The sequence below is a fragment of the Mobula hypostoma genome, chromosome 17, assembly GCF_963921235.1.
Source record: "Mobula hypostoma chromosome 17, sMobHyp1.1, whole genome shotgun sequence".
Lineage (NCBI taxonomy): Eukaryota > Metazoa > Chordata > Chondrichthyes > Myliobatiformes > Myliobatidae > Mobula > Mobula hypostoma.
Window position 1 is genome coordinate 23300088 of NC_086113.1, and position 20898 is coordinate 23320985.

The window sequence follows — 20898 nt, forward strand, 5'->3', positions numbered from 1 at the left end:
TACAGCACATGCAGTTGTGACAACTCAGAGTATTCCCAAATCCCATCAATTCTATTAGATTAGATTAGATTATGAGAACACTCAATCCTCTTTTGTTGTCATTTAGAAATGCATACATGCATTAAGAAATGATACAATGTTTCTCCGGAGTGATATCACAGAAAACAGGACAAACCAAAGACTGGCACTGACAGAACCACATAATTATAACATATAGTTACAGCAGTGCAAAGCAATACCATAATTTGATGAAGAACAAACCATGGGCACGGTAAATAAAGTCTCAAAGGTCCCCGAGTCCCCGATAGCGGGCAGCAAAAGGGAGAAGCTCCCTCCATAAACCTCCAGGCACCATCAACTTGCCGATGCCTTGGAAGCAGCCGACCACAGCCGACACTGAGTCCATCCGTCCGAAAACTTCGAGCCTCCGACCAGCCTCTCCGATACAGCCTCCCAAGTGCCATCCTCTGCCGAGCACTTTCAACCTCACCCCGGCCGCTGAAACACGCAAAGCCGAGGATTTCAGGGCCTTCCGCTCCGGAGATTCCAGTTACCACACAGTAGCAGCGGCAGTGAAGTGGGCATTTCAGAAGTTTTCCAGATGTTTCTCCGTACTCTCACGTCCGTCTCCATCAAATCAGAATTGTGCACGGTCCCCTACTTGACAGAAAACAGACATCACTACCGAAGTGGCCGCGCGCACTGCCGTCACGCTGCCATCTTCTCCTCATTTTATTTCCCTGAAACCTGTTCTCTCTCACGTGCCCATTTTAGGTTCCCTACCCAACCCCCCCCCACCCCAAGATCCTCCTTCCTGCTTACCAGAGCCATAGGTTATTTACAACAGACAGCTCACAATGAACCAGTACATTTTTGTGCAGTGGAAGGACATGGGATCACCTGGGAGAAATCTATGTGGTCATAGAAAGATTGTGCCATGTCGACATGGTGCCAGAAGTTAGGAAGTGGAGAAAAATTAAAGGTTAACAGTTTTGCAAACATTCTTCTGTATATAGCTATGCAGAAAATGTTTCTCATTTGAGGGCATTGCATTAAAGTAAACATTTAATGTTGCAGGGCGACTCTACTGTTGTTGGCACAAGTAAACTACGAAATCTTTATAAAAGGTTTGAAGAGGAACTTGGACAGAGACAGGAAAAGGCTAAAGCTGCTCGACCTGTATGGGAACCCCCAAAAACCAAACTGGATGAAGAGCCAGGTGAGGAAAAATTGATTGTACGTGTAAATATATAGGCAAGTTCTCAAAAGATGCAAGAGATTTACTTGAATGGTTCCTGAATGTGAGATTAGAGAGAATGGATTGGGTAGTTCTTAGAGCAGAGAAGGCAAAGAAGATTTGAAGATTCAGTTTGAATTGAAGGCAGATAACTTAGGAGGCAATAACAATTTTGTTGTGAGGCAGCTGCCAAAAGGATCTGAAGAAAACTAAGGGAAAGCTTGGAATGCAGTGAGTGGTTGGATTTGGAATACAGTATTCTATAGGTCGTAAAAGTAGGTTCATTGAGAGCCTTGAAGGAGTTGAATTTGTAGGAGAAATAAATGCAGGATTGTAGAGGATATAAGAATATTACAAACATTGTAATATGGAGGATGTTACAAACAAATCAGTGGTGATGGGCTGCTTCTTGCTGTTATTATTATGTTCTTCAATGGTTCAGTGAGTTTTCTAGTAAGTGGATTAACTGTAGGCATCCAGGGCCATTCCCTCATTTTAAAGCAAAATATCCTGGCTGCTGCAAATCCAAAATAAAACATAATTAATTAGTTCTTACTATATTCCTAGAACCTTTGATGAGTACTTCCTAATGCTATGATTTGTTGCTAATCAAACTTCGAAGTAAATTTATTATCAAAGTACATATACGTAACCATATCTAACCCTGTGGACATACTCAACAAATCCATGCTAGAATAACAACCATAATAGAATCAAATGAAAGACTGCTTCAAATTGGGCGTTCAGCCATTGTGCAAGAGACAACAAACCGTGCAAATACAAAAATAAAGAAATAATAAATAAATTGTCAATAAATATGGACTACATGAGATAAAGATTCATGAAAGTGAGTCCATAGGTTGTGGGAACATGTCAGTGATGGGGCGAGTGAAGTTATCCCTTTTGGTTCAAGAGCCTGATGGTTGATGGGTAATAACTGTTCCTGAAGCTATTGGTGTGGCACCTGAGGTTCCTGTATCTTTTCTCTGATGGCAGCAGTGAGAAGAGAGCATGCCCTGGGTGGTGGACGCCCCTGCTGATGGATGCTGTTTTCCTGTGACAACACTTGAAGATGTGCTCAGTGGCTAGGAGTTTTCTACCTGTGATGGCTGGGCTGTATCCACTACTTTTTGTAGGATTTTCTGTTAAAGGGCGTTGGTGTTCCCATACCAGGCTGTGATGCAGCCAGTCAATATACTGTCTACTACACATCTGTAGAAGTTTGTCAAAGTTTTAGATGTCATGCAGAATCTTCGCAAACTCCTAAGGAAATAGAGGTGCTGCCGTGCTTTCTTTGTAATTGCACTTACGACAGCACGTTATTATCAGGGACTCATTCAGATTTATAGTAATTCATATTACTATAAGGGCAACAACATGGAAATGGGGAGGAGGAAGGCATTTTGTGGCGATAGCCCATTTTTGAGGAGTAAGGGCAAGTCAGACGTATATCCCAAAGGAATAACGGTCATAGCACAGTTGGATGTGTTCCCCTGGCAACATTCCAGGACAATATAATATTTTTTTAAAAAGCTTATATGTAGTAAAGAGATCCATATAATTTATTGCTCAGTGTAAAAGAACACATGTATTAACTAGCTCACTAGGATATGGGCATTTGATATAAATCTCAACAGAACTGATGATTCTCCTTACTATGTGTTTGCATCTGGTGTGGACTAAGTTATTGAGATTGTTGAAAAGCAAAATGCTGCAGATGTTGGAAAATTTGAAATAAAAGAAATGGCTGGGGATACTCAGCAAGACAGCATCTGTTTCTCCAGAACACTGTCTGATCTGCTGAGTAGCTATTAACATTTTATTAGGTTTGTTACTATGAATTGGCCATACTGTCATATAATGAGATCAGTGGTAGAAGATCTTGGTCATTTCTATCTGTTTCAAGTTGCTCATCGTGACCTCTTCACAGACAGTGGGAGTGCCATAACCTCATAATGGCAGGAATTTTCTGAGCCATGCAATGTTTTTCCTTTATCCTCAGTCTGTTTTATCTGCTGTGGGATGTGTAGTTCTAGCAGGTTATAGAAGCTGATGCCTGTACCTACTTTTATCTCCATCTATTCTGGACCAGCTTAAAGGAGAGTCTTAATAACCAAACCATTGTACACAACTAAACTTGTCCTTTGTCATAACCTGTGTCTCACTTTAAATATTCTCATTTCTGTAATAATGAAATATTGCCAACCTCCTTTGGTTTAAAAGAGGACAGGCTCTGCCTATCTGTTGCATCTGTTGGATTGCCAACAGCACTTTTGGTGCTTGTGGGAGCTTCCTGCCAGACTTTACAATCTGAAACTGTGACTGGGTTTTAAACGTTCATCATTGTTTATGAACTACCTGGGGGGATAAAGCATAGAAGTTGCTGTGGACACACGCACCTTTTCATTTCTGTATTCGGAGAAACGTTTTGTATTTCTCCATCACCCTAGTGATCTATTATTAATTATAATGTTAATTTGATTTCTGTTACTCAGAGGACAGCTCCAGTGACTCTGGCTGTGATTCGGATGATGACAGCAGTGGAAGTAGTACATGTAGCTCAGATTCCGAGATTATTGATGTCATTGAAGAAATCAAACGTCGAAAGGCACACCCTGACCGACTACATGAGGAGCTGTGGTACAATGATCCAGGCCAGGTTTGTCAGCTAATATTACAGTGCACAGCTGACGTGGATATGCGCTGACAATGACCTCTTTCCATGCTATAGATGTCTATAAATCTGTGAGAAAGAACCCTCTCTCAATGAAATTCTTTTCTTGGATTTAGGATTGTTTTTCATGTGTCATGAATTTTCTGCAAAAATTAAACCAGGCTGCTGAATAAGACAAAAATGAGGGAAAGATTCAGCAAGTCAGTCAGCGTCTGTGGAGAGAGAAAGAGAATAAGTCAGGTTGATGACTTTTCATCAGAACATATCAGAAAATACTAATTCTTTTCCAGATAATATTTATGGTTTCAATAATTTTCCAATTTTTTTCCCCAATAATTTTCCCTAAGAAAAGAATTCTAATTGGCTCATGCTGGGTGTAACATGCCTTGACTGGGCCAGATTTGTAGGGTTATATTTCCAGGCTTTTATTGAGTTGTACTGAGGGGTATGCTGACAAATTAGCAACCTGTGACTGGTATGCTTAACTCAGAAATAATGGTTTTACATTATTTTTGAAAAATTCAGGACATTGTTAATTTTACTAGGTGGGAAAAACTGTTGGTAGAAATCTGCCTCCTTCCACTTTATTTTCTTTGCATGGATTCTACTGGCTCACTGGGTAGTGAGCTTGCCTTTCAGAGGAGTTCCTCATGTCTCTTTTTTCAGATGGCTTGAGCAGAAATGTCCAGTTTGCCATTCCTTGATACTGAGCAGATACTACATTGTCTAGACTGCTACTTATCAGATGAGAATTTAAAATATGGCCCTGTCTGCCTTCTCAGTTGGACATAAACAGCTTATTGAAATGAGTTGCACCCCATTCCATTTGGGAACTAGAAATGTTGAGCTTTATGAGACATTGTCTGTATTCTGTGATTAAAGGAAAACCTCATTAGAATCTTTGATTGCCTTATTAATGTTAAACCAGGATTATTTTATCCTGGTCACATGGGTGTAGATTTTTTTTTAATCTTCTTTGTGCGCACAATAACTTCATGTACCTCTCAGTGTCCCGTCTCTTTGCTTTACTCTGATATTCACTGTTGTACAGAGTTCAGGGAGACTATTCCAAAGATTTAAAGAGCATTTAGTATCAAACAATGTGTAAATTGTACAACCTTGAGATTTGTTTGCTTACAGGCAGTCGCAAAGCAAGGAAGCCGAAAGAACCCAATTTAGAAAAAAAATGTAAGACCAACCCCCGGTGGATACAGAGAAAGAGAACAAAAAGACAAATCGTGCAAACAACAGAAGCGAGCAACAAAAGCAGCATTCTGAACCAAATTGAGTCCTTCGGTCCGAATCCCTGCAGTAGGCCCAAAGCAACATCCATTTCAACACACACTTAACTTCCTGAAGTTTAATCCATAACCTATGAGAAGGAACTCTCTCGTCCCTGAGAGTTGCCTCAAAAACATCCAAACTCTTAAAAACTTGGTGTTTTGCCTCAGTCTGTCCTTGTTTGTCCTCGAAATCATTTTGTTTTTGTGGGAATGAGATCACCACTACTCAGACTTGCTTCACAGGAGTACTTAATATAAGAGTTGGGACATCATGTTGCAGTTGTACGTACAAGATGTCAGCGAGGCGACACTTTGGAGTAATGTTTGCAGTTATGGTAACAACTGATGTGGTAGTGATAGAAAGAGTGCGATAGAGATGCCCGGAGATGTTCCCTGGAATGTAGAGGTTTGGTTATAAGGAGAGATTGGATATCCTAGGGTTGTTTTCACTGGAGCACAGGATGCTGAGGGGTAACCTTATAGATGTTTATAAAATCGTCTGGGCATAGATGGTAACAGACTTTTTCCTGGGTTAATAAGTCTAAAGTTATGATTATACAGGGGTGGTAATGGGGACAAGCTTCCATTGCCTATTAAATGTTCCCAATGGCGTGCCCCTCAAATAGCCTCTGACAACCAAATACAGCTCCTGGCCTTCACAAATGGCTTAGCTACTAAGCCCGGCAGAACCGTTTCTACTGACAGGAGAAGGGGCAAAGGCGGGTTACTGGCGCCTTAAAACCAGTTGCTTTTGGGCAAATGGGGCTCATCAGCTGTGGTTGGCGACTCGTCTAGGGGAAGGAAACTGATTACAAACCTCCGCTGCCTTGCGGCTATACCCACTCATGGGGAAGGCTTTGGGAGTAAACCCCGAGGGGAAAAATCGGGAGCTGGAGTCCCTAAGGCAGTCCTGCGTTGACTTCAACGCTGACTGGCAACTCCTGCGACAGTGCTGGTACCAAATTGTATCGGTCTCTGCCACTCCTTTGAGTTCATCAGATACGTAGAGAGGGGGAGCTTGCTAAATAGGTGACAACTCGCTCTCTGTATCGGACTGCCCAGGCTTGTGTATCTAGACAGCCAGGGTCCATGGCCAACCTTGACCGACTCACTCACTCAAGTGAGTCTAAAACTAGAGGTTTAAAATGAGAGGGGAAATGTTTACAGGAGATCTGAAGGGCAAGTTTTTCCACACAAAGGGTGGTGGTTATGTGGAACAAGTTGCCAGAGTTGGGCTAGAGTCTAACACAATCACAACATTTTAAAAAGCATTTGAGCAGGTGCATGGATAGCAAAGGAATAGAGGGTTATGGACCACATAAAGGAAAATGGCTTTAACAGATTGATGTCTTGGACAATTCAGGCTGAAGAGCCTGTTTCAGAACTGTATGATAATGACTGTAGTGGTTCAAAGAGGACAAGAGTTCAAAGATGAGTGTTAAATGTTGGCTTTGCATGTGATTCCCATATCCCAAAACAAATACCTTGGGCGCTATTGGTAATTGGAGATAACATTCCTCAGGGTTTCCAATGTTGATTTTTATTTAGTTTCTGCTTGTTTGTTTCACAGATGAATGATGGTCCATTATGTAAATGTAGTGCCAAGGCTAAGCGAACTGGGATCAGACATAGCATTTACCCTGGTGAAGAGGTAAGACTGGTTTGCCTTCCCTAATTTAATGGACCTTTGTGCCTTGATCATTATGGAAGCTTTGCTGCCTGTAAATTTAACTTTATTCTAATCATAGATGTGCTTCTGTTGTGTGCTTGTTTAATAGCATCTTTTAGTTTCCTGATGCCTGGAATAATTCTTTGAAATAAGAATTGGAAGTACCTGCGAGAGACGCCACCTCATCCAAAAGATCCCATCCCTGTCAGTGTGGTGCTACACTATAGCTCAACCTAGGTTTCCATGCAACTTTTTCTTGCCTGAAACTTGAACTCCCAACTTTCTGATTCAAAGGGCAAGAGTGCTACTGACTGCTGGCCCCGAGGGAAAAAAGTTAACACCTGGAACCAGAGACCTTGAGATGTGTTATATTTGTATTTCATTACAAAGTGGAAAGAGGCTATTTGATCTACAAGGCTATTTGATCTCACACTTTCAGAACATTCCCAACAGTCCTTTTCCCTACTGACCTCCTGTAATCTTTCTTTTTCTTCACATGTTCATCAACTCCCCTGGTTCTCCTACCATCTGCCCATAACAGGGCAGTAGGCTAACTAATCCAGCGTCACATCCACGAAAACATAGAAGAAGACTGGAGCACCAATGGGGCGGGAGGTGGTTGGTGGAAGATCCCAAACTAGGGACAATGTTCCTGGTCAGAAAGGACCCCAGGTTCCTGGAGCAGTGCAGCAGTAACCCTCACGTCTGTGCCCCTTTGCCACATGTGTACGTTTTTGATGGATCATTAAGCTTGTCCATATTCGAGAGGTGAGAAGCGTCAATGTTGCTGAGTTTGGGTTTACCTTCATTGTAAAAGGGACTTACTTGCACCAAATCTGATTTAAAAAGTAAGAACTTGATAACAGAAATCTGCTCACAACTGCAGTCCATTAAAGGCCAAGAGGATAAGAAAAAAAGTAATTGTGCTATGCTCTTTTTCTGCAATGGTATTAAACTTTGGAATGCTTCTTTGCAGGCAATTGAAGCGTGTCGTCCCATGACGAATAATGCAGGAAGATTATTCCACTATCGAATTACAGTTTCTCCACCTACTAACTTCTTGGTAATTGTATTGTCAGCCTTATAAGAAAATTAGTAAGAACTCTTCAATGGTATCCTCTGAATATCTTACCTTTAACCTTAATTTTCTTCTTTTAGACTGACAGACCAACTGTAATAGAGTATGATGATCATGAGTACATCTTTGAAGGATTTTCCCTCTTTTCTCACGCTCCTCTTAATAATGTGAGTACTGCAGTTGAACGTTATCGGCCATTCCATTACACTGACTGCATTCTCCTCATAAAGATGGTATAGGACCTATCAGATCGTATTGATCCCAAGGCATAAGTGTCACAAAATATGTCATCCAAAAGATTTAACACTCAGTATGCAGTGATTTGTGATGTGCAATGCATTATCTGAAACAGCAGATTTAATAGGAATGCTCAGAAAGAAATTGGATAAGAGCTTGGAGAATAGATTTTGCAGGGTAGTGGAGAAAAGCAGGATGAGTCGACTGATGCAAAATCAACTGTAATCAATAGGGTGGGTGTGGAATCCTGCCGCCTTTTGCTTTCTGTTGTTTTTGATTTTAAAATCACATTTCTCAATTGATCCTATGTAAAGGATCAAGCATCCCATTTCATGCTGAAGTTTTATATGTTGGGGTGATCTGTGCATGTTAATCATTTGGCTTTCCAACCCCTGAATATTGATACAGGTTGAGCATCCCTTAGCCGGAGTGCTTGGGGCAGGAAATTGTTCTGGATTTTGGAGTATTTGCGTCTATATAATGAGATACCTTGGGGATGGGACCCAAGTCTAAAGACAAAATCCATTTCGACTACATATACAGAGCATGTATAGCTGGTGTGATGCTCACAGTGAACGGTCTGCAGTCAGAGCTGAGTCCTCTGCAGACTGAGTTGAGTGACTGCCCCCCGACCATATCTAGTACCGGGTTCCAGCGCTACAGTTGTCTTCATATCCACCATCAATTGCAAATGGCTGCCTGTTCCACAGCAACTACGATGGAAGGAGGGGTCTAGTTTGGAGTTTTAATAATTTTGTGCATGAACCTTCAGTTTGTGGTTCATGGTGATAGATCTCTGCTTGTTTCCTGATCAGCATACTGTTCTGCGCCAGATGTTCACCCTGATGCTGATGAACCCACTCTTTCAATACATGATTGAGATCTTCATTTTTAATTTTTATAGTGTTTTTTAAATTTTTCGGTAAATTTTCTTATGTGAGGTCACTTCTCAGAAATGTCTGTGGTGCGCGGAGGCTTGCGCATCGCCTGGGAACCTTCCCAGTGCTTTGTGGAATTTTAACATTTGTCCTGTCTTGTCAGTGCTAAAATTTTGGAGGTTTTTAGATTTTGGAAGTTTGGATGAGGGGTACTTAACTTGTATTTGTGCCTGAAGTCCTTATTTGATGTGGGTGATGGTGGGGAGGGGTGGATCAGGGATGGAAAAAGTTTGTGGGCAGAGAATTCCAGACACTTCTACCCCATTCAGTCTGACCTCATCCTCTGACTCAACCCTACTGTTTAATTTCTTTTAACAAAACAAATAGTTTTTTCATAGTTTAGATTCTTCTGTATTATAAATAATTTGCATTTTTCTCACAACAGCATCCTAAAATAGCAGAGCTCATTTGTTGAGGGAACACGTTTTGTTTCTTCTGCACCTGGGCATGTTAAATAATAAACTCTAGTTTTTTAGGCAGAATATACCCTAGTCGGTTCCACAAAGAAAATGTTATTGATCTTCAAAATCAGGTTTATTATCACTGACGTATGTTGTGAAATTTATTGTTTTAGTTAAAGCAGTACATCGCAAGACATAAAAATTACTATGTTACAATAAAAAAGAACTGGTAGTGCAAAAGAGGAATAGTGAGGTATGATCGGAAATCTGATGGCAGATGGGAAGAAGTTGTTCCTAAACTGTTCAGTGTTTATCTGCAGGCTGCTGTGCCTCCTTCCTGACGCAGTAATGAGACGAGGGCATATCCTGGAAGGTGAGGGTCCTTAATAGGGTTGCCTACTGTCCCGTCTTAGCCGGGAGATCCCCTATATTGGGCTAAATTAGTTTGTCCCATATGGGACCGCCCTTGTCCCGTATTTCCCCCGCTGAGGTAGAGCATTCCTATGAAACGGTATGTAAGCCAAAATGGCGTAAAGCGAAGAAGCAATTACCATTAATTTATATGGGTAAAATTTTTGAGCGTTCCCAGACCCAAAAAATAACCTACCAAATCATACCAAATAACACATAAAACCTAAAATAACACTAACATATAGTAAAAGCAGAATCGGGAAGATTAAGCCAAAGGCGATTTGTAGAAAAAATCGCCACGTACACACATGCACACACAGGTGCCCGCACAAGGCCTCGTGGTAGTCTTTCTCGGGGCAAACACAAGTGTCCCTTATTTGGGAGTGAGATAGTTGGCAACCCTAGTCCTTAATAATGGATGCCGCCTTCTTGAGGCTTTGCATTTTGAAGATGTTGTTGATGGTGGGCAAAGCTGTGCTCATGATAGGGCTGGTGGAGCTGGCTGAATCTACAGCCATCTGCAGCCACTTTTAATCCTGTGCACTGGAGCCTTGATGCAAGTCAGAATGCTCTCCACCGTACATCTGTAGAAACTCCCTGGGGTCTTTGCTGACATAGCAAATCTCTTCAAGCTCCTTCTGAGTTGTGGCTGAAGGCGTGCCTTCATGATTATTTCAATATGTTGGCCCTAAGGCAGGTGTTGATGCCCAGGAACTTGAAGCTGTTCACCATTTCCATTGCTGACCTCTCAGTAAGGACTGGTCCATGTGCTGTCCATTCCTAAAGTCCATAATAAGTTCCTTGGTCTTGCTGATGTTGAGTGGAAGGTGTGCTGTTGTGCCACCACTAACCAGCCGCTATATCTCACTCCTGCACTCCTTGCTGCCAACCGAAATTCAGCCAACAAAATGGCGTCGTCGGCAGATTTATATATGGCGTTTGAACTGTGCCTAGCCACACAATTATCAGTGTAGAAAGTGGAACAGTGCAGGCATGCATCCTTGAGGTACCCCTGTGTTGATTGTCAGCGAGGAGGAAATGTTACTACAAGTCGACCTTCACTAATCCGGCACCATTGGGACCTGAGGAGTGCTGGATTAGTGAAAGTGCTGAATTACTGAAGGATCACATTAGTGATCCATCATTGTTGGCGCATGGACAAGTGGTTAAGGCATTGGTCTAGTGATCTGAAGGTCACTAGTTCGAGCCTAAGCTGAGGCAGCGTGTTGTGTCCTTGAACAAGATACTTAACCACACATTGCTCTGTGACGACACCAATGCCAAGCTGTATCAGCCCTAGTGCCCTTCCCTTGGACAACATCGGTGGCGTGGGGAGGGGAGACTTGCAGCATGGGCAAGTGCCAGTCTTCCATATGACCTTGCCCAGGCCTGCACCCCGGAAACCTTCCAAGGCGCACATCCATGGTCTCACGAGACTAACGGATGCCTATACATGAAGCAGTAGCTAACCTTCACTAATCCGGCACCTTTGGGACCTGAGGAGTGCTGGATTAGTGAAAATGCCAAATTACGGAAGGATCACATTAAACATAATCAGTGTCGGATCATCGAAGGAACCGGATTACAGGTAGTCGGATTAGTGAAGGTCAACTGTACCGATCTGCATTGACTGTGGTCTCTCGATGGGGGTGTCAAGGATCTAGTTCAAATGGCTGTTTATTATCAGAGAATGTATACAATATACAACCTGAAATACTTGGTCTTTGTAGACTTTCACAACAAACAGGAACACCCCAAAAGAATGAACAACAGAAAAATGTTAGAACCCCAAAGCTGCCTCTCCCCTCCCCACCTGTCCGTTTCAGCAGAAAGCGTCCGTGCTCACCACCCACCAAGCAACAGCAAAGCACGCAAAGAGGGACCACGATCTGCAGGCAAAAAAATCTATTGTTTACCCGGCAGTTCGACATGCCACAGGCTCCCTGCCTCCGTCATTAACAAGGCACAAGGAGATACCACCCATTTTCACAGCGAAAGGGGAGGCTGACTGTTGCTGTTATGACATTACAATCTACTGCAGCGCTTTTCCACACAGCCGCCACAGCGAAATCCTGATGTTCCATCTCCAGCGACGCCTCAGTCGGCAACACCGGCCTGGAATCGGTCATCCACGGGGCCGCACCCCGGAGGCACCATCTTCAAGTCAGTTCACTTTATTTTTCATGAGAAACTCCGAAGCCGAGCCTAGGGAATGTCGGAAAGCGGTTAGCCGACGAGCTCCAGGAACAGGAACTCATCCGCCGTAAAAATAACGCAGTCTGAGTGGCACTTGCAGGTCAGGACCAGTTACAGAGAAAGATACAAACACCCAGGTTTGAAGCTCATTGATTAGTACTGAGGGTATGATAGTGTTGAATGCCAAGCTGTAATCAATAAACAGCAGCCTGACATTGGTGGTCCAAGTTGTGGTAAGCAAATTGCAGTGGGTCCAGGTCCTTGCATCAGAGAGGAGTTAATTCTAGCATTGACTAACCTCTCAACGCACCTTATAGTAGTTGTGAATGTTACCACATACTAGATAAAAAAATGTTATTTTCTAACTGAATGTGTATTGATATTAATTTTGCAGATTCCTTTATGTAAAGTCATACGTTTCAATATCGATTACACTATTCATTTCATAGAAGAAATGATGCCAGAGGTAAGCACAGATTTTATTTTTGTTAAATACCTAATGGTCAAAAGATCTATATTTGTTAATGGTACTCCCATTTAATTCATAAGAATTGGGTACTGTTGGCAAATATAACTGTCCTTTAGAATTTGGTGGTGATGGTGTTTGTAAAGCACTAAGTTCCATCATTAATCCTGAGATAATGAGACTCAAATGCCATCGTACCCAAGCATCTTATTGTTGCAATCACAATAAGTTGATGAGGTGGATGGCAGGCCAAACAAGTAAGTTAATTTGTCCCGGATGGTGTTGGGCTTAATTTATCTCCTTTCAGCTGAACCCATTAAAAGAAGTGTATAGTGTTCCGTGAAACTGGTGCCGTGTGTCTTGGAAATGGTGGTAAATATTTGATGACATAGTTAATCAACGCAAGGCAGTCTTTCCCCTTGCACCGTAGTGTGGCAACACGGCATTTTCTGCCATCGTCTGTAAGGACTTTGTCCATCGTTCCCAGTCCAGAGACAGACTGGTTGGTAGGTTAATTGGTCACTGTAGATAGTCCTGTGATTAGTCCAGGGTTAAATTGGGGGTTGCATGGCAGCACAGCTCAGAGGGCCAGAGGGGCCTATTCTGCACTGTATCTCAATAAATAATTAAAAATTAATTACTGCTGCAGTATTCCTGCGGGTGGCCTCATTAACTGACTGATTGTTAGTGATCTCCTGTAGATGTTTATGCTGGTGGGATTTGACACTCGTAATGCTACTGAATGTCATGGGGATATGGTTAAGCAAATGTTTTGAAGATAGTCATTGCCATGTTTGATTCGAGTGAAACGTTTATAATGGTACATAAGGTCAGGATGAAAAACTTAAAACAGTGATTGGATAATGTCCTCGTTAGTGGGCTCGTCCTGCTTCAAGTCCTACAAAAATTTACATAGGATTAAGAATTGCAGGTTCAGTTATATTAGTTCTTAACACATGTTTTGTTTCTGCAATTAAAATGCAATATTTTCATTTCATGTAAAGAATTAGTGGGGAACAACATGTATCTCAATCACAAGAGGATGTAGTCTTCTGGTGATTTGTAAAGGATTAAGGGAAAGTTGATGATTTCTTTCTTCGCCATTCAAAGAGAGATGGGATCTGGAGTTGATTGTGGAAAGAGGAAACACCATCACAGTTTAAGTAGTAGTGGGGTGAGCACTGGAGGAAAATAACCTGCGGGGGAAGTGTAAACCAGGAAGGATTAACCTAAATAGCTCTTGGTCTGTCTGTTTGAAGATTTGAATTTGATATGCTTGTTCCTGTACTTACTGCTTTGTGTTGTAGTTTAATGTATTCTCATGAATGAATAAAAGTGTAGGTTTCTGATTTTGTAAAAGTTTTTGAAGTTTTATTTTATTGGCTTTTCAAAGACTTGGGATTTTGTTTTTTGTTTTGATTACAGAATTTCTGTGTGAAAGGATTGGAAATGTTTTCCTCATTCTTGTACAAAGATATTTTGGAGCTGTACGACTGGAATATTGTTGGTAATGTGAAATATAATTATTTTTAATTTTCGGAAAAATCAGTTATTTTGCACAGTATATTTGCATTAACTTTTGGCACATGTACTTGCTCATGTTGGTGATTTTGTATTGGCACATGTTCAGAAGAATGGTCCTTTGTATCATTCTCACCCAGGGCACTCTCTTGTAGCTACTTGCATCTCCTCTCGTCAGTCACTTGTGTGTTCCAGTTTCTCTCCAGAAGCCTGAGCATAAAGTTGTAGGTTGACATTTCAATGCAGTATCGCGGGAGTACTGCATGATTGTAAGATGCTGCTTTTGACTGAGACATCAAGCCAAGAGCTCCTCGGTGTTCTCAGATAGACTATTTAGGAGAACATCAGGGGAGCTATCCCTGGCTCGCTACCAATACTACTCTTGGGCTACGTCCACACTAGACTGGATCATTTTGAAAACACCAGTTTCGAGTAAAAACGACAGGCATCCACACTACGCGTTTTTCAAAACATCTCTGTCCACACCAAAACGGATACCTGGTGTGATCTTTGCAGGACGCTGACTCCTGGGGAGAGTAGCAACAGGACTGAATTTCCTCCATTTGTAGATAATTTCTCTTGCTGGGGCTGATGAACACTTAGGCCTTTAGAAATGCTCTTGTAGCCTTTTCCAGCTTCCTGCATCTCCACAATTCTTCTTCTAAAGTGCTCTGAAAATTGTTTTGATCGAGGCATGGTGCACATAAACCGATCTTCCTTGAGAAGAGGCAGGAATGGATTCTCAATATGCCTGGATTTCAGTGCTTTAAAAGGGATAGAGACGGTGGAAAAAGGGGAGGAGGGGTGGCATTACTGGTCAGGGATACTATTACAGCTACAGAAAGGGTGGGTAATGTAGCAGGATCCTCTTTTGAGTCAGTATGGGTGGAAGTCAGGAACAGGAAGGGAGCAGTTACTCTACTGGGGGTATTCTATAGGCCCCCTGGTAGCAGCAGAGATACAGAGGAGCAGATTGGGAGGCAGATTTTGGAAAGGTGCAAAAATAACAGGGTTGTTATCATGGGTGACTTTAACTTCCCTAATATTGATTGGCACCTGATTAGTTCCAAGGGTTTAGATGGGGCAGAATTTGTTAAGTGTGTCCAGGATGGATTCCTGTCACAGTATGTGGACAGGCCGACCAGGGGGAATGCCATACTAGATCTAGTACTAGGTAATGAACCGGATCAGGTCACAGATCTCTCAGTGGGTGAGCATCTGGGGGACAGTGACCACCGCTCCCTGGCCTTTATAATTATCATGGAAAAGGATAGAATCAAAGAGGACAGGAAAATTTTTAATTGGGGAAAGGCAAATTATGAGGCTATAAGGCTAGAACTTGCGGGTGTGAATTGGGATGATGTTTTTGCAGGGAAATGTGGTCGATGTTTAGAGATCTCTTGCGGGATGTAAGGGATAAATTTTTCCCAGTGAGGAAGATAAAGAATGGTAGGGTGAAGGAACCATGGGTGACAAGTGAGGTGGAAAATCTAGTCAGGTGGAAGAAGGCAGCATACATGAGGTTTAGGAAGCAAGGATCAGATGGGTCTATTGAGGAATATAGGGAAGCAAGAAAGGAGCTTAAGAAGGGGCTAAGAAGAGCAAGAAGGGGGCATGACAAGACCTTGGCGAGTAGGGTAAAGGAAAACCCCAAGGCATTCTTCAATTATGTGAAGAAAAAAAAGATGACAGGAGTGAAGGTAGGACCGATTAGAGATAAAGGTGGGAAGATGTGCCTGGAGGCTGTGGAAGTGAGCGAGGTCCTCAATGAATACTTCTCTTCGGTATTCACCAATGAGAGGGAACTTGATGATGGTGAGGACAATATGAGTGAGGTTGATGTTCTGGAGCATGCTGATATTAAGGGAGAGGAGGTGTTGGAGTTGTTAAAATACATTAGGACAGATAAGTCCCCGGGGCTTGACTGAATATTCCTCAGGCTGCTCCACGAGGCGAGAGAAGAGATTGCTGAGCCTCTGGCTAGGATCTTTATGTCCTTGTTGTCCACGGGAATGGTGCCGGAGGATTGGAGGGAGGCGAATGTTGTTCCCTTGTTCAAAAAAGGTAGTAGGGATAGTCCGGGTAATTATAGACCAGTGAGCCTTACGTCTGTGGTGGGAAAGCTGTCGGAAAAGATTCTTAGAGATAGGATCTATAGGCATTTAGAGAATCATGGTCTGATCAGGGACAGTCAGCATGGCTTTGTGAAGGGCAGATCGTGTCTAACAAGCCTGATAGAGTTCTTTGAGGAGGTGACCAGGCATATAGATGAGGGTAGTGCAGTGGATGTGATCTATATGGATTTTATTAAGGCATTTGACAAGGTTCCACATGGTATGCTTATTCAGAAAGTTAGAAGGCATGGGATCCAGGGAATTTTGGCCAGGTGGATTCAGAATTGGCTTGCCTGCAGAAGGCAGAGGGTGGTGGTGGAGGGCGTACATTCAGATTGGAGGATTGTGACTAGTGGTGTCCCACAAGGATCTGTTCTGGGACCTCTACTTTTCGTGATTTTTATTAACGACCTGGATGTGGGGGTAGAAGGGTGGGTTGGCAAGTTTGTAGACAACACAAAGGTTGGTGGTGTTGTAGATAGTGTAGAGGATTGTCAAAGATTACAGAGAGACATTGATAGGATGCAGAAGTGGGCTGAGAAGTGGCAGATGGAGTTCAGCCCAGAGAAGTGTGAGGTGGTACACTTTGGAAGGACAAACTCCAAGGCAGAGTACAAAGTAAATGGCAGGATACTTGGTAGTGTGGAGGAGCAGAGGGATCTGGGGGTACATGTCCACAGATCCCTGAAAGTTGCCTCACAGGTGGATAGGGTAGTTAAGAAAGCTTATGGGATGCTAGCTTTCATAAGTCGAGGGATAGAGTTTAAGAGTCGTGATGTAATGATGCAGCTCTATAAAACTCTGGTTAGGCCACAATTGGAGTATTGTGTCCAGTTCTGGTCACCTTACTATAGGAAGGATGTGGAAGCATTGGAAAGGGTACAGAGGAGATTTACCATGATACTGCCTGGTTTAGAGAGTATGCATTATGATCAGAGATGAAGGGAGCTAGGGCTTTACTCTTTGGAGAGAAGGAGGATGAGAGGAGACATGATAGAGGTGTACAAGATAGTAAGAGGAATAGATAGAGTGGACAGCCAGCGCCTCTTCCCCAGGGCACCACTGCTCAATACAAGAGGACATGGCTTTAAGGTAAGGGGTGGGAAGTTCATGGGGGATATTAGAGGAAGGTTTTTTACTCAGAGAGTGGTTGGTGCGTGGAATGCACTGCCTGAGTCAGTGGTGGAGGCAGATACACTAGTGAAGTTTAAGAGACTACTAGACAGGTATATGGAGGAATCTAAGGTGGGGGCTTATATGGGAGGCAGGGTTTTGAGGGTCGGCACAACATTGTGGGCCGAAGGGCCTGTACTGTGCTGTACTATTCTGTGTTCTATGCTCTATTAAGAGCAGGCTCTGACAGTAACCTGACTTTGTCTGTTATTTTTATAGGCCAGGACACCTCCAATCTAATCTCATTGATTGGAAAACCTGACTCCAAACATCTTTCGTAGAAGGCATTACCCCAGAGTTTCACATACTTTTTTGAACCTAGACTGTGATTGTTTAAATGGTGTACTCAGTATAGATGAGAATAAGTCCAATTTTTTGTGTGTTATTAGTTTAAGCAGATTGTGATTGTCTATTGTTGTGACTTAGATGAAGATCAGATCACATTTTATGAGTAATTAATGCAAAGGGTGCCAAAATTTCTCTTGCAGCTGTATCTGGGTTAAATTGCTTTGCTCCGTTTGGCAGTTCTAGTCACAAGTCACCTGCCGATGTGGTGATCCCTGCATTAGTTACTGAGCAGGGTGTGTGTTCAACATTTCTACGTACAGTAGCCGCCTGGATCAGGTGCTAGTCCCTATGCTGGCAATCTGGTCCAGAGAAGCCCCTTTTTAGAGTTTTAATATAACTTCTTGGGGCAGGGGAGTTCAGAGCACATTACTCCTCTTCCCCCTCCCCTCTACTCAGTACTGTCCCTGTCACAAATATGCCAACCCCTGCAACAATTCCAGCTCCTTGTGACATCCCAAATGATCAGCTTATCACCTCATCAATCCTTGGTTTGCCTCAACTGCTGGCCATCTTTCCTCTGCTCCCGAAGACAAATTTACTTCTGTGCTTTCTTCAGTGCACAGAGAATGATATATCCAGGGGATTGGTGATATATCTCAGACAGTTGCAGGCCCATGACTGAAACAGGTATTTTATTGCCCTCTCATCAGCAGAGAAGAATTGCTGTTTTCACTAGTGGCTGAATCTGCAATCGAAGGCCGTAAAAATAAGAATAGTCACTGGTAAAAGTAGTATATCAAATAAAGTCACTTTTCCTAGAGAGTGATTAACGCATAGTTGATGCAGAAAGCACAAGCGCATTTCAGGGAAAACATAAAGAAAGGAATAGATGAAAAGAATCATGGATATTGGCTATTTTAGAACAGTTATATCTTGAGACATATATGTTATTAAAAATAAACTTAGTGAAAATTAAATTATCTCCTTTGGCAAAAGTTTTGCAATTAAGTTTAAAAAGAAGTGCCAGAGTTGGATCTGAACTGAGCTTCAAGTTCAAGTTTATAGTCACTCATCCATACACATGTATACAGCTAAATTAAACAATGTTCCTGTGGGACCAAGGTGCATAACATAGTACATATATTACATTAACTGATATTAAAAAAAAATTGGTGGAGGGGGGGAATCTCTGATGATTCTCTCAGCAATCCTCTCAATCGGTTGCAGGGTCTTGCTTTTTCAATCACATACCGAATCAGGAGTCATTTCTGACTGCATAAGACCATAAGACAAAGGAGCAGAAGTAGGCCATTCGGCCCATTGAGTCTGCTCCGCCATTTTATCATGAGCTGATCCATTTTATCCTATTTAGTCCCACTGCCCTGCCTTCTCACCATAACCTTTGATGCCCTGGCTACTCAGATACCTATCAATCTCTGCCTTAAAGACACCCAATGACTTGGCCTCCACTGCTGCCCGTGGCAACAAGTTCCATAGATTCACCACCCTCTGACTAAAAAAATTTTTTCGCATTTCTGTTCTGAAAGGGCGCCCTTCAATCCTGAAGTCATGCCCTCTCGTACTAGACTTAACTTTGCCACATCCACTCTGTCCATGCCTTTTAACATTCGAAATGTTTCTATGAGGTCTCCCCTCATTCTTCTAAACTCCAAGGAATACAGTCCAAGAGCAGACAAACGTTCCTCATATGTTAACCCTCTCATTCCCAGAATCATTCTAGTGAATCTTCTCTGTACCCTCTCCAACGTCAGCACATCCTTTCTTAAATAAGGAGACCAAAACTGCCCACAGTACTCCAAGTGAGGTCTCACCAGCGCCTTATAGAGCCTCAACATCACATCCCTGCTCCTATACTCTATTCCTCTACAAATGAATGCCAACATCGCATTCGCCTTCTTCACTACCGACTCAACCTGGAGGTTAACTTTAAGGGAATCGTGTACGAGGACTCCCAAGTCCCATTGCATCTCAGAACTTTGAATTCTTTCCCCATTTAAATAATAGTCTGCCCGATTATTTTTTCTGCCAAAGTGCATAACCATACACTTTCCAACATTGTACTTCATTTGCCACTTCTCTGCCCATTCTTCCAATCTATCCAAGTCTCTCTGCTGACTCTCCGTTTCCTCAGCACTACCGGCCCCTCCACCTATCTTCGCATCGTCAGCAAACTTAGCCACAAAGCCCTCTATTCCATAATCCAAATCGTTGATGTACAATGTAAAAAGAAGCGGTCCCAACACTGATCCCTGTGGAACACCACTGGTAACCAGCAGCCAACCAGAATAGGATCCCTTTATTCCCACTCTCTGTTTCCTGCCAATCAGCCAACGCTCTATCCAAGTATGTAACTTTCCTGTAATTCCATGGGCTCTTATCTTGTTAAGCAGCCTCATGTGTGGCACCTTGTCAAAGGCCTTCTGAAAATCCAAATATACAACATCCACTGCATCTCCCTTGTCTAGCCTACTGGTAATTTCCTCAAGAAATTGTAATAGGTTTGTCAGGCAGGATTTTCCTTTAAGGAATCCATGCTGAGTTCTGCCTATCTTGTCATATGCCTCCAGGTACTCTGTAACCTCATCCTTGACAATCGACTCCATGGTAAAGCCCATTCTGTTGTACTGAAGGTACACCATAATTGCTTGATGGAAGCTGTAAATCTGTTGGAAAGCTCATTTTGTGTATGATTTGTTGATTCTTCATACTGGATTTAAACACCAGCACTCTTTTCCATTATGCCTTCAGAGTTAACATCCTTCTCGATCGTGTCTAATGGAAAGACAGTGCAGTTACAGAATTCCAAATTTACTTCAGGGAAATTCCATTAAAGAATGTGAAGATCAGTATTTATAATGGAAATTGAAAAGTAAGGACAGGATGAGGTTTGAATACATCCTATGTTCACTGAATGAAATAGTCAGAGACATTTCACTCATTTAAATGGTCTTCTCTCTCCTGATTCCCTGTCCATAGTCGCATTGCAAGTTGTCTGGTCCAAAATATCTAATGGCTATAAATTTGGTCTTTCTTTTCCATTCTCCCTCATGTATTTTTGACTCGGTAAAATGTGCTATACTATCCATGTCAAGATTCATTATGGTCATATGTTCTACATTCCAACCAATCTGGGGAAAGAGGTTTCCGCTGAATTTTCTATTGGATTTACTAGTGACCATTTTTATTCCCAT

General features: G+C 42.4%; 1 protein-coding gene across 1 annotated transcript in view; it reads left to right on the forward strand.

Moving 5' to 3' along the window:
* Positions 1-20898, forward strand: part of drosha (drosha ribonuclease III) — a 168906-nt gene that overhangs the window by 11764 nt on the left and 136244 nt on the right. The window contains exons 5-11 of the mRNA XM_063069658.1: positions 1078-1219; positions 3733-3896; positions 6765-6845; positions 7840-7926; positions 8022-8108; positions 12519-12590; positions 14016-14097. Coding sequence (XP_062925728.1) covers positions 1078-1219; positions 3733-3896; positions 6765-6845; positions 7840-7926; positions 8022-8108; positions 12519-12590; positions 14016-14097 — 715 coding nt within the window. The remainder of the gene's footprint in view (positions 1-1077; positions 1220-3732; positions 3897-6764; positions 6846-7839; positions 7927-8021; positions 8109-12518; positions 12591-14015; positions 14098-20898) is intronic.